The sequence below is a fragment of the Xyrauchen texanus genome, chromosome 28 (assembly GCF_025860055.1).
Source record: "Xyrauchen texanus isolate HMW12.3.18 chromosome 28, RBS_HiC_50CHRs, whole genome shotgun sequence".
NCBI classification, from domain to species: Eukaryota; Metazoa; Chordata; class Actinopteri; order Cypriniformes; family Catostomidae; genus Xyrauchen; species Xyrauchen texanus.
In genome coordinates, this window is record NC_068303.1 from 82501 (window position 1) to 97500 (window position 15000).

The 15000-nt window shown below is 44.6% G+C and overlaps 1 protein-coding gene across 4 annotated transcripts in view; it reads left to right on the forward strand.

Moving 5' to 3' along the window:
* The window catches only part of LOC127621860 (1-phosphatidylinositol 4,5-bisphosphate phosphodiesterase beta-4-like), a 109670-nt gene that overhangs the window by 32078 nt on the left and 62592 nt on the right, over positions 1-15000 (forward strand). For all 4 annotated transcript variants that reach the window (XM_052095636.1, XM_052095637.1, XM_052095638.1 and 1 more), the window contains exons 7-12: positions 6765-6908; positions 7212-7291; positions 8648-8701; positions 8777-8858; positions 10774-10874; positions 12163-12220. In XM_052095636.1, the coding sequence (XP_051951596.1) occupies positions 6765-6908; positions 7212-7291; positions 8648-8701; positions 8777-8858; positions 10774-10874; positions 12163-12220 (519 nt within the window). The remainder of the gene's footprint in view (positions 1-6764; positions 6909-7211; positions 7292-8647; positions 8702-8776; positions 8859-10773; positions 10875-12162; positions 12221-15000) is intronic.

A 15000-nucleotide genomic window follows, 5' to 3' on the forward strand; every position in this document is an offset into this window, starting at 1 on the left:
CAGAGCGGAGAGGACTGCACTCTTATTGTATCAGAATCATCATCACATGTGTCACAATATTTAATAAACACACAGTGAGTTTATGAATGAGGTCTGTGAGGTCATGTGACCTGTTTACACCTGTCATCAATGTCAGTCTCTGGTGATGCAATCATCAGCTCATATTTATAATACACCTTATATATACATCTCATGAACCACTTTAATCACAATTAAAATACATTATAATACATTGTAATACTTACCTATTCATAGTTAAACCCAGGACTGGACTGGTAATCTGGCATACCGGGCATTTTCCCGGTGGGCCGATGACTTTGGGGCTGATCAGGGGCGGAATGACCATCGGGAGAACTGAGGGGGCCGGTGGGTCGGCTGTGAAACGGGCCGAATGGGCAAGCTAAAATGAGCGGCGTGTTGTGCAGAAAAGGCCCGTGAAGTTTTGAGCTCTTATAAGGTGCATTATTATACATTATAATTGCAGTATAATGCCTTTACGTAATAAATATGGGCTTCATAGAAACAGTTAGCACATGTTTTAACACTGTCTGAAACATTTTGTGATGGGAAACACATTCAGACGCAGTGACGGTAACTTTTTGGGATGAAAATAAGATCACTACATAAGATCTTTTTAGTTACAGAAGTTCATTATTAACTGAAGTACACAATAAACCAGTCTTTGTTTGACCTTTGACCTGCTTCACTACAGAAATTGGTTTATTTTGAGCGGTCAGGACAGGATTGCAGGATTACGTCATGTGTGTAAACATCAGTCTCTGGATGAATGCTAAACTGATTTAAACTGTTTGGTAAAGTTGTTTATGTGCTATAAAGTTTGGATATGTTTCTGGACGGGTTGTTGGAGCTTATGAATGAATAATCTGTACATTTTAATCCATTTCCTGATAGATCAGTGACGTGTGATTGGAGTGTAAATGCAGTACACACACGTATAGACAGACTCTTTTATTGCGGGGGTCAGTTTAGGATATAGTGTTGCGTGTAGCGTGTTTTACTCATTCTGAGCAGCGTGTCATCAGTTGTGTATTCTTCACTTCATTGATTGTGTCGACTGATGTTCCTCACATGTGTGTTCAAGAGAACTGTGTTTGTTTAAACTCTCTCACACCACACCTTACACTTTATACAGTCAGCTGTTCAACAGGAACTCCCCGAATGAACCAGGAAGTGACTGTATAAGCATGTGTTTGTGTTTGTGGTGGATGGGCGTTGTCATATTTGGACAGGCTGCAACAGATCGTAACGGTTTTGATGATATTTGCCAAGCGGGACGTGTTTCATGTACACAGCTAACTCTCATCAGTTAGCTGCACGTCACACACACAGACACACACACACACACACACACACACACAAGCAGTCGTCCTTCTAATCACATGATTTAAAGGTGAAGTGTGTCACATAAACGTTGCCATAAACAGGTGATATTTACCCCCTGGATTTAGGGGCATTTCACCTTTATGAGGGCATGTGTTTTCTAATCACAATTGAAAATAATGACAAATGCTCCAATATAATAATAATAATAATTTCTTACATTAATATAGCACTTTTCTGACACCACACTCAAAGCGCTTTAAACAGTGAACATGGGAATCTCCTCAAACACCAGCAGAACCCACCTGGATGATTGACAGCACCCATCAGTACACTCAGCACACAGCAGCTGATGGAGAGGAGGGAGTCGAGTGATACAGCCAATTAATGGTTGGGGCCATGATTGAGAAGGGCCAATGGGGGAATTTGGCCACTCCCACTCTTTACGAGAAGTTCCTGGGGAAGCCTCCACACATGCTACGTCTCCGCGGTAACGCGCTCAACAAGTCACGTGATCAGATGCGCGGATTGACGGTCTCAGACGCGGAGGCAACTTAGATTCATCCTCTGCCACCCGGATTGAGTCACTACACCACCACGAGGACTTAGAGCGCGTTGGGAATTGGGCATGAGAGAAAAAAGAAAAGGAGGCATTTTTACTCCGAGCCCCCTTTAATTTCTGACCCCACTCCAGTCACGTCCATGTGAATATGTTTCAGTTGAAAATGCATCGATATCATTTACTCCTCCTGTTTACTCTAGAACAGTTTTTCTTCCACTGAAACGCTCTCCATTATCACACGCTCTGGAAAACTGAAACGCTCTCCGTTATCACACGCTCTGGAAAACTGAAACGCTCTCCGTTTCCACACGCTCTGGAAAACTGAAACGCTCTCCGTTATCCCACGCTCTGGAAAACTGAAACGCTCTCCGTTATCACACACTCTGGAAAACTGAAACGCTCTCCGTTATCACACGCTCTGGAAAACTGAAACGCTCTCCGTTTCCACACGCTCTGGAAAACTGAAACGCTCTCCGTTTCCACACACTCTGGAAAACTGAAACGCTCTCCGTTACCACACGCTCTGGAAAACTGAAACGCTCTCCGTTATCACACGCTCTGGAAAACTGAAACGCTCTCCATTACCCCACGCTGTGGAAAACTGAAACGCTCTCCGTTATCACACGCTCTGGAAAACTGAAACGCTCTCCGTTATCACACGCTCTGGAAAACTGAAACGCTCTCCGTTAACCTACGCTCTGGAAAACTGAAACGCTCTCCGTTACCCCACGCTCTGGAAAACTGAAACGCTCTCCGTTACCCCACGCTCTGGAAAACTGAAACGCTCTCCGTTATCCCACGCTCTGGAAAACTGAAACGCTCTCCGTTATCACAGGCTCTGGAAAACTGAAACGCTCTCCGTTATCACACGCTCTGGAAAACTGAAACGCTCTCCGTTACCCTACGCTCTGGAAAACTGAAACGCTCTCCTTTACCCCACGCTCTGGAAAACTGAAACGCTCTCCTTTACCCCACGCTCTGGAAAACTGAAACGCTCTCCTTTACCCCACGCTCTGGAAAACTGAAACGCTCTCCGTTACCCCACGCTCTGGAAAACTGAAACGCTCTCCGTTATCACAGGCTCTGGAAAACTGAAACGCTGTCCGTTATCACACGCTCTGGAAAACTGAAACGCTCTCCTTTACCCCACGCTCTGGAAAACTGAAACGCTCTCCTTTACCCCACGCTCTGGAAAACTGAAACGCTCTCCTTTACCCCACGCTCTGGAAAACTGAAACGCTCTCCTTTACCCCACGCTCTGGAAAACTGAAACGCTCTCCGTTATCACACGCTCTGGAAAACTGAAACGCTCTCCATTACCCTACGCTCTGGAAAACTGAAACGCTCTCCGTTACCCTACGCTCTGGAAAACTGAAACGCTCTCCGTTATCACACGCTCTGGAAAACTGAAACGCTCTCCGTTACCCTACGCTCTGGAAAACTGAAACACTCTCCGTTACCCCGCGCTCTGGAAAACTGAAACGCTCTCCGTTATCACACGCTCTGGAAAACTGAAACGCTCTCCGTTACCCTACGCTCTGGAAAACTGAAACACTCTCCGTTACCCTACGCTCTGGAAAACTGAAACGCTCTCCGTTACCCTACGCTCTGGAAAACTGAAACGCTCTCCGTTATCACACGCTCTGGAAAACTGAAACGCTCTCCGTTACCCTACGCTCTGGAAAACTGAAACGCTCTCCGTTACCCTACGCTCTGGAAAACTGAAACGCTCTCCGTTACCCTACGCTCTGGAAAACTGAAACGCTCTCCGTTACCCTACGCTCTGGAAAACTGAAACGCTCTCCGTTATCACACGCTCTGGAAAACTGAAACGCTCTCCGTTACCCTACGCTCTGGAAAACTGAAACACTCTCCGTTACCCCGCGCTCTGGAAAACTGAAACGCTCTTCTTTACCCCACGCTCTGGAAAACTGAAACGCTCTCCTTTACCCCGCGCTCTGGAAAACTGAAACGCTCTCCTTTACCCCACGCTCTGGAAAACTGAAACGCTCTCCGTTACCCCGCGCTCTGGAAAACTGAAACGCTCTCCTTTACCCCACGCTCTGGAAAACTGAAACGCTCTCCTTTACCCCACGCTCTGGAAAACTGAAACGCTCTCCTTTACCCCGCGCTCTGGAAAACTGAAACGCTCTCCTTTACCCCACGCTCTGGAAAACTGAAACGCTCTCCGTTACCCCGCGCTCTGGAAAACTGAAACGCTCTCCGTTACCCCACGCTCTGGAAAACTGAAACGCTCTCCTTTACCCCACGCTCTGGAAAACTGAAACGCTCTCCGTTACCCCACGCTCTGGAAAACTGAAATGCTCTCCGTTACCCCACGCTCTGGAAAACTGAAACGCTCTCCGTTATCACACGCTCTGGAAAACTGAAACGCTCTCCGTTATCACACGCTCTGGAAAACTGAAACGCTCTCCTTTACCCCACGCTCTGGAAAACTGAAACGCTCTCCTTTACCCCACGCTCTGGAAAACTGAAACGCTCTCCGTTACCCCACGCTCTGGAAAACTGAAACGCTCTCCGTTATCACACGCTCTGGAAAACTGAAACGCTCTCCGTTATCACACGCTCTGGAAAACTGAAACGCTCTCCTTTACCCCACGCTCTGGAAAACTGAAACGCTCTCCTTTACCCCACGCTCTGGAAAACTGAAACGCTCTCCTTTACCCCACGCTCTGGAAAACTGAAACGCTCTCCTTTACCCCACGCTCTGGAAAACTGAAACGCTCTCCGTTATCACACGCTCTGGAAAACTGAAACGCTCTCCATTACCCTACGCTCTGGAAAACTGAAACGCTCTCCGTTACCCTACGCTCTGGAAAACTGAAACGCTCTCCGTTATCACACGCTCTGGAAAACTGAAACGCTCTCCGTTACCCTACGCTCTGGAAAACTGAAACACTCTCCGTTACCCCGCGCTCTGGAAAACTGAAACGCTCTCCGTTATCACACGCTCTGGAAAACTGAAACGCTCTCCGTTACCCTACGCTCTGGAAAACTGAAACACTCTCCGTTACCCTACGCTCTGAAAACTGAAACGCTCTCCGTTACCCTACGCTCTGGAAAACTGAAACGCTCTCCGTTATCACACGCTCTGGAAAACTGAAACGCTCTCCGTTACCCTACGCTCTGGAAAACTGAAACGCTCTCCGTTACTCCTACGCTCTGGAAAACTGAAACGCTCTCCGTTACCCTACGCTCTGGAAAACTGAAACGCTCTCCGTTACCCTACGCTCTGGAAAACTGAAACGCTCTCCGTTATCACACGCTCTGAAAACTGAAACGCTCTCCGTTACCCTACGCTCTGGAAAACTGAAACGCTCTCCGTTACCCCGCTCTGGAAAACTGAAACGCTCTTCTTTACCCCACGCTCTGGAAAACTGAAACGCTCTCCTTTACCCCGCTCTGGAAAACTGAAACGCTCTCCTTTACCCCACGCTCTGGAAAACTGAAACGCTCTCCGTTACCCCGCGCTCTGGAAAACTGAAACGCTCTCCTTTACCCCACGCTCTGGAAAACTGAAACGCTCTCCTTTACCCCGCGCTCTGGAAAACTGAAACGCTCTCCTTTACCCCACGCTCTGGAAAACTGAAACGCTCTCCGTTACCCCGCGCTCTGGAAAACTGAAACGCTCTCCGTTACCCCACGCTCTGGAAAACTGAAACGCTCTCCTTTACCCCACGCTCTGGAAAACTGAAACGCTCTCCGTTACCCCACGCTCTGGAAAACTGAAATGCTCTCCGTTACCCCACGCTCTGGAAAACTGAAACGCTCTCCGTTATCACACGCTCTGGAAAACTGAAACGCTCTCCGTTATCACACGCTCTGGAAAACTGAAACGCTCTCCTTTACCCCACGCTCTGGAAAACTGAAACGCTCTCCGTTATCACACGCTCTGGAAAACTGAAACGCTCTCCGTTATCACATGCTCTGGAAAACTGAAACGCTCTCCGTTACCCCACGCTCTGGAAAACTGAAACGCTCTCCGTTATCACACGCTCTGGAAAACTGAAACGCTCTCCGTTATCACACGCTCTGGAAAACTGAAACGCTCTCCATTACCCTACGCTCTGGAAAACTGAAACACTCTCCGTTACCCTACGCTCTGGAAAACTGAAACGCTCTCCTTTATCCCACGCTCTGGAAAACTGAAACGCTCTCCGTTATCACACGCTCTGGAAAACTGAAACGCTCTCCGTTACCCTACGCTCTGGAAAACTGAAACACTCTCCGTTACCCCGCGCTCTGGAAAACTGAAACGCTCTCCTTTACCCCACGCTCTGGAAAACTGAAACGCTCTCCTTTACCCCGCGCTCTGGAAAACTGAAACGCTCTCCTTTACCCCACGCTCTGGAAAACTGAAACGCTCTCCTTTACCCCACGCTCTGGAAAACTGAAACGCTCTCCGTTACCCCGCGCTCTGGAAAACTGAAACGCTCTCCTTTACCCCGCGCTCTGGAAAACTGAAACGCTCTCCTTTACCCCACGCTCTGGAAAACTGAAACGCTCTCCGTTACCCCGCGCTCTGGAAAACTGAAACGCTCTCCGTTACCCCACGCTCTGGAAAACTGAAACGCTCTCCTTTACCCCACGCTCTGGAAAACTGAAACGCTCTCCGTTACCCCACGCTCTGGAAAACTGAAATGCTCTCCGTTACCCCACGCTCTGGAAAACTGAAACGCTCTCCGTTATCACACGCTCTGGAAAACAATGAACTGATAGTTGAATCACTTTGAAGACTCTGTGAAAAACACATTTAATAGTTTTGAAAGCTTGTCGTTTTGCACTTCAGTAAGTATTATTAATGTTCATGTTAAGTTCGTTTTGTCTGTTTTCTCTGCAGGATGCTAAGATTGTGGCGTCGCTGGAGGCCGCGGGGAAGAATGAAACCGATCTGGACGGTCGCATCATCTGCGTGTGCAGCGGGCCGGATCTGGTCAACCTCAGCTGCATGTACATGGTGACTGACAACGCCGACACGGCCAAGGTAACATCACTGCAGAACCTCTGATTACCTGCTCAATGTGGCGGATGTGTAAATACGGTGCTGGAGTGTTTGAGTTGTTTTTATTACTCGTTGTACTGCGGCACTAATCAATACTGCGATAAAAGCCCAGAGGAGACAAACAGCACGCTGAAAAACTGCCACATTTTGTTTGTTGGGAAAGACGCTTAAATAATTAGATGAAGGACGTCATGAGTGTATCTGGAGAAACACACACATTCATGTTTAGAATAATCCCACATGTGAATCATTCAAGGTGCTGTTTTTTGTGACTTATTTTTGCAGAAATGGATGGAGGGCCTGAAATCCGTGATACACAACTTCAAAGCGAATAACGTTTGTCCAATGACGTGTCTGAAGAAACTGTGAGTGAATCCACATAAAAAAAATATTAATAATAATAAGATCTCTGGCGACCTGTCCAGGGTGTCCCCCGCCTTTCGCCCAATGTTAGCTGGGATAGGCTCCAGCCCCCCGCGACCCTGTACACAGGATAAGCGGTTGACGATGGATGGATGGATGGATGGATGGATGGATGGATGGATAGATGGATGGATAATAAGATCTCAAAGAGTAAAAAACCAGACTATTTGTTTTACTCACAGACAAAAATATAGCGAGTAACAGATAAATATATGTCTTTTACTATTATGTTGGTGTTGCTTATATGCTGTGTTTTCACTTATAACGTCACAAAAAATAAATGTAACTAATAAACATAAAACATCACATATCATTATTTAGAGTCTGTGATTATCTTTCAATCGAGTCCACACACAAGATAATCAGATGTATAGATCATTAGATAATCCACATGAAGCACAATGTTACATATGACCACCAGGAGATGGCGCCAAATACACGACACAGACTCAATGATGACTCAAATGACACAAAATGAAACTCATTCTGTGAAATCTCATGAGTAAAATCATGTGTGCATGCTATGCAAACCTTTAGTCATTGTTGTGTTTGCATGTGTAATTAGTTCTTATGGAGAATTATTATCTTTTATTTGTTTGGAGATGTTTTTGGACACTATGATACATTATATTTGTAATGTTGGAACTTTTGATTGATTTGTCGTATCAACAGTAATTTATTCTTAGATTCAGTTGACATGATCGGGCCTTATTTACACCCAGAGATTCAGCAGTTTCTCAGAATGTCTCATAATCTATATCTGTTTGTGTGTGTGTTTTTTAAGAAGTTTTTATGAGTTATAAGTCTTTAATTTTGGGTAATGCCACTGAAACAGGAATTCTTTAAAAACACATTCAGAGCTTAAAGGGTTAAACGATGATTTGACACATAGTGGACATCGTTTCAACACATTTGACTGAAGTATTCATGTATCCATGATCACTTTAAACACTGTTACAGTAATGATCATTAAGTTGGAATGACAGATGGATTCTCAGAAGATCAGAAGAACTTGTTCTAAAATCTCACACATTACCAGAATTACTTATTGAATAAAACTCAATGAAAATGTGCTTAAAATCAAACATTGGCATTTATTGATATTAACATGAGATGCCCAACAAATGCCATTTTCATTGTTTGATTAGAGTTTGATTGGATGCTCATCAGCTAAAGATATGGGAAGTGTTTTCTCCTGATGAGTCATTCCTTGTGCTCTTGTAACGGTGCATGATTACTGTATGTCTTTTGTATGATCTGTCTGTATGTATTACTGTTTTCTGTGTCTTTGTGTGCAGTTGGATGAGACTGTCGTTCCTCACAAACATTAATGGGAAAATCCCTGTGAGAGGGTGAGTGTTCCGTTTTCTCCGGCTGGACGTTTTATTCTGGAATGTTTTACATCAATCTCGTCTCTTCCCCTTCAGTATAACACGGACGTTCGGCTCAGGGAAAACTGAGAAGGGAATCTTCCAGGCGCTGAAGGAGCTCGGGCTGCCCAGCGGGAAGGTGCAAAGACTTTTATTACACTTCTTCATCTGTTACTGAAATGACAATTTAACATGTGCATCATTTATCCGAGTGTGACTGTTGTGTGACTGTTTCCCCATTCCCCAGTATCACCTAATAAATATACCAAAAATATTATCTAGAGCAAATACTTTTCCTAAAAAGTAATATCCTCATATGTGGACAGCGGGACTAAGTTGTGAAATTTTAAATAATATAAAATTATAGAAAATCTGATTATTTTCATCAAATAGTTTATTATGTGTCCAGGGGTGTTGATTATTCATGTTTTTGAGACGTTACGTGTAGAGTCACATGGGGTAACCTCCTCGTGGTCACTATAATGTGGTTCTCGCTCTCGGTGGGGCGTGTGGTGAGTTGAGCGTGGATGCCACGGAGAATAGCGTGAAGTCTCCACATGCGCTACGTCTCCGCGGTAACACGCTCAACTAGTCACGTGATAAGATGCGCGGATTGACGGTCTCAGACGCGGAGGCAACTGAGATTCGTCCTCCGCCACCCGGATTGAGGCGAGTCACTACGCCACCACGAGGACTCAGAGCGCATTGGGAATTGGGCGTTACAAATTGGGAGAAAAAGGGGAGAAAATCCCAACAAAACAAAAAAAAGCTCCAGATCCACTTATTCCACAACGATTGTGCTTCTGTATTTATTATGGCTTTTGATTTAACGCGTTAATTCAGCGTGATTAATTTGACAAAAAATTTACGCAATTAATCGCAATGTCCCCGGACTGTAATAATGAAGATTCCTGAGAAATGCGTGTAGTACCACCTGTTTACTGCAGGGGGCAGTAAGTGAAACTTCAGCTGTGTGAGCAACACACAGTTTATACAGTGAACAAACACTTCAGTAGAACAACACAAACATGTGTTACAGTCTTGTGTTCAAAACACTTGGAGCGCAAATCTGAACTAAGAGATCTCAAGATGTGTTTAAAGATTGAGTATTAAACTATATTTCATGACACAGTGACCTAAACATGTGTGTTTATGACGCAACACACCCGAGACTCTACACAAGCATGTCTGACGCAGGTGTCCTTAAACAAGCCCTCATAATAAATCTCTGATTGATAAATTCACTTGTGTAATGGATTACTGTGAACTGTGTGTCAATGATTGACTTATGATCAATAATATGATAATAATCAATACATTGTATTCTAAAGCCGCTTTTATATTGTTTTATTAATGATGAACTCTTCTGCCACAAGAATGTAATGCACTTTAATTATCGGAATATTTTGTATTTTATATATATATATATATATATATATATATATATATATATATATATATATATATATATATATATATATATATATATATATATATGTTTGTGTGTGTGTGTATATATATATATATATATAATTTGTAAATATTTAAAGATATCTATGTATAATTATTTCATCATTATATATTGATATAAATATGTATAACCATTATATATTGAGTTATTGTTATATGAGGGGCTTTCTCAGCAAATATTTGTATATGCGATTAATCACGATTAATCGGGACACCATATCATTAATTAGATTAAAAATGTTAATCGATTGACAGCCCTAATATTTAGTAATTTGGTATTTTTGTATAATTCTCTCATACTTTGTGATGTACATCAGCTGAAGCTGTTTGTAAAGTTAGGATCTGTGATCTGTAATTCTCATCAGTCAGTCGAGATCTGCAGTTCTGCTCTCACACATCATCAATAGAGTTCATAGAATAGAGTTTAATGTAATCTCTGGTTACTTTAAATGACATCTAACGACTATGCAACGATATCTAACCCCATCCAATCCATTCTGAACTACATCACATAACAGAAATCACGCAGGTTTTATGTTGACTTCCTGCTTAAAGCTGATCATCTCTTTGCTTTTATTTTTCAGAATGAAGAAATTGAACATTCAGCGTTCACGTTTGATATATTCTACTCGCTCACGCAGAAGATCTGCCCCCGTACAGACATCGAAGAGCTTTTCAAACAGATGTACGTGTGTTATGTTTAATGAATCTTTTGGCTGTTTAGTTCTTGTGTTGCTGTTTTCTCATTATGAATTATACTCGATATACTCTTGTTTTGCACTCCTAACATCTAAAAACCTGAAAACAAGTTACATTTACTTCAAACTGTTGTAGAACTACGTTTATTTGTCTAACCGCATTGACAAACTGTGTTTTTCATTCGTTTTATGCAGACTTCACTAAATGTGTTCAGATTAATGCTTAAATCAATCTCTCAATGCACTTCATTTAAGATTACTATCTGAAAATAGTTCTCAGGCACATGTATTTTGTTTTAAGGATATTTAGACATGCAGAGCATCCGGACAGTATTCCCAGCGCTTCACTTTCCACATGTTGTTTCAGTCTTATTACAAAATGGATTAAATTCATTATTTTCCTCAAAATTCTACAAACAATACCCCATAATGACAACATGAAAGAAGTTTGTTTGAAATCTGTGCAAATGTATAAAAAAAAAAAAAAAACACATGTACATAAGTATTCACCCCCTTTTCCATGACACTCAAATTTAGCTCAGGTGCTTCCTGTTTCCACTGATCATCCTTGAGATGTTTCTACACTTGATTGGAGTCCACCTGTGGTAAATTCAGTTGATTGGACATGATTTGGAAAGACACACACCTGTCTATATAAGGTCCCACAGTTAACAGGGCATGTCAGAGCACAAACCAATCCATGAAGTCCAAGGAATTGTCTGTAGACCTCCGAGACAGGATTGTATGGAGGCACAGATCTGGGGAAGGGTACAGAAACATTTCTGCAGCATTGAAGGTCCCAATGAGCACAGTGACCTCCATCATCCGTAAATGGAAGTTTGGAAGCACCAGGACTCTTCTTAGAGCGGTCAAACTGAGCGATTGGGAGAGAAGGGCCTTAGTCAGGGAGGTGACCAAGAACCCGATGAATGAATGAAGTTCCTACTTCAAATAATGAATTTAATCCATTTTAGAATAAGTCTGTAACAACAAAATGTGGAAAAAGTGAAGCGCTGTGAATACTTTTCGGAGGCACTGTACATATAAGACAAAATCATACAGTTGTTATCTTTTGCAGTGTACTAATAAAGTAATAAATGTTATATGGGATGGGGTAGTTGTAGTTAATCAGTACACATCATTTCACTAAAGAAATCAAACCCGCTTTAGCAGTTTAACATTAACCTGTAATCTAACTCTCTCTCTTTGTCTTCTGAATCATTAATATTTCTGTTGTTTTGAAGTAACAATCTCTTTTAATGAATTTCTTTGCAGCAACGGAGACAAAAGTGATTATTTAACCATAGAGCAGTTAGTCAGCTTTCTGAATGAAGTAAGCTCTTTATCATTCATTAACTTATGTGTGTGTCTGTGAGAGTGTGTGTGTGTGTGTCTGTGAGAGTGTGTGTGTGTGTGTGTGTGTGTGTGTGTGTGTGTGTGTCTGTGTGTGTGTCTGTGAGAGTGTGTGTGTGTCTGTGAGAGTGTGTCTGTGTGTGTGTCTGTGAGAGTGTGTGTGTGTCTGTGAGAGTGTGTGTGTGTGTGTGTGTGTGTGTGTGTGTGTCTGTGAGAGTGTGTGTGTGTGTGTGTGTGTGTGTGTGTGTGTGTGTGTCTGTGTGTGTGTCTGTGAGAGTGTGTGTGTGTCTGTGAGAGTGTGTGTGTGTGTGTGTGTGTGTGTGTGTGTGTGTGTCTGTGTGTGTGTCTGTGAGAGTGTGTGTGTGTCTGTGAGAGTGTGTGTCTGTGTGTGTGTCTGTGAGAGTGTGTGTGTGTGTGTCTGTGAGAGTGTGTGTGTGTGTGTCTGTGAGAGTGTGTGTGTGTGTTGCTGTGTGTGTGTCTGTGAGAGTGTGTGTGTGTGTCTGTGAGAGTGTGTGTGTGTCTGTGAGAGTGTGTGTCTGTGAGAGTGTGTCTGTGTGTGTGTGTGTGGGGCGGAAATAGGGGCTCTGGATGGGTGCGAGGGGCTGGTAACACCTCCACCTTTTCAATTAACTTCCACAAAACCCATCTGGAGGAGCCCTCGGGGATGAGGTGTGGGAAGCTGTGAGCCCCAGGATACTTTGGGTTCGCCTTCAACCAGAGGCGAGGAGTGGTGGTCGTGGTTAATTATGACCCACTGAAGATGAACATCCGTGGAGGGATGCAGGCAAGGCCGATGAGTCAGATGCCTTCTATGACCTCCTGTCACAGGTGCTGGCTAAAGTGGCCCATCTGTATACAGTCATCTTCTTAGGTGACTTCAGTGCCCGAGTTGGCCAGGATGCTGGCACCTGGTCAGGAGTGATTGGAAGGTATGGGCCAGATCAGCTCAATAACAACGGCTGGAGGCTGCTAGATTTTTGTGCAGCCAATGGGCTTGTAATTACCAACACGCTGTTCCGGCATTGGCACATCCACACAACATCATGGATGCATGCCGGGTCCAAGCAAGAACCTTTGCTGGACTACATAGTGATGGAACAGCGGCTGTGGGCACAAGTCCATGACACCAGAACCTACCGTGGAGCTGATCTGCCCACTGACCATTGACTTGTCATCTGTAAGATGCACCTGCCATTCTTCCACTCCGGTGGTGGGTGTACACCCAAGTCCCCCATTCAAACCCTTAGTGGCATGGTCTCAGCTAGCTGTTACAAGCTGAAGTACAAACGAGAATTTCATCATCGCCTGCGACTGGGTTTGGGGGAGGGGAAATCTCTCAGCCAGGAAAACAACGTGGGACAAAGTGGGGTTGAACCTGCTGAGACTGCGGTTCCTTATTGGAGGAAGAAGTAACCCCCTGTGGGTGGTTGGCTGAGATGCCATCTGTTGAGGAAGTACTGAAAGCGATCCAGAGTCTGAGACCGGGAAAGGCACCAGGCAGAGATGATCTCCCAGACGAATTGCTGAGACTGACAGACTGCCCTACATGACATCATAACAACAGTCTGGACCACTGGACGGGTTCTGCAGGATTGGAAGGATGCCCTGGTGGTCCTCTTCTTTAAGAAAGGGGACCGCATGGATTGTAACAACTACAGGGGCATCTCACTCCTCAGTGTGCCGGGAAAGGTCCTGGCAAGGATTATTCAATCTAGCCTTGCTAGGCATGCTGAGGAGAGGCTTGCAGAGCCACAGTGTGGTTTCAGGAAGGGGCGGTCTTGCACAGATGCCATGTGTAGGGAATTCCAAAAAGACCCACATATCTGTTTATTGACCTGGTCAAGGCCTATGATACCATCAGTAGGACTGGGCTCTGGGTTGTTCTTCATGCTTTCGGAGTCCTTGACCCGCTGCTCGCGATCATTAAGGACCTTCATGATGGCGAGCAGGCCCGGGTAAAACTACGTGGCTGGAAGTAAGAGCCATTCCTTGTTCACCTTGGGGTCCGATGGGGTTGTCTTCTTTATTTAACATCTATTTTGACCACGTAGTTCGTGAAGCCTACAATGGCTGTACTGGAGGAATTTCCATCTGGTACAGATATAATGGGAGGTTGATCGATGCCCGGGTGCGGTCAAGGGATGCTCCCTATTGGTCAACCACATTATGTATGCTGATGATCTGGTGATTGCTCCTCACTCAGAGGAGGAGTTGGAGGCGCTGCTGATGAATTTGGAGCATGCCACTAAGAGATGGGGCCTTACCATCAGCCCTACAAAAACTAAGCACTTGCCTGGATATTATGTACCATCGGACACTCCACCCCCACAGCTCCCAATTGGTGATAGAGCATTTGTGGAGAGAGTGGAGAGTATCCCATACCTGGGCGGTGTGCTCATTACCGGCTCTGGTTTAGCAGCGGAGATCTCACTCCGAATCAGTCGAGCAGCATTATTTTTTAATCGGTTGCGTAAGGCTGTGTGGAAGCTACCTGGTCAGGTATTCTCGGCCACGGTCATTCCCTCCCTTCTCTATGCTTGCGAGACGTGGACAGCAAGCAAGTAAACAGCTTTTGTTTGGCCGGATTGAGGGGGCTAGTCACCCTCCAACAACAACGGAGGGCGTAGGAGCGATGCTCACAACAACGAGCGGAGCGCCGGATGGCTAAAGCACAGCAAGTTGGCACTGTAGGGGGCAGAGGTGTTCAAGCAGCCAGTCGTCTCAGTCAGTCGACCCGTGGCATCTGGGTCTGCCCTGTGA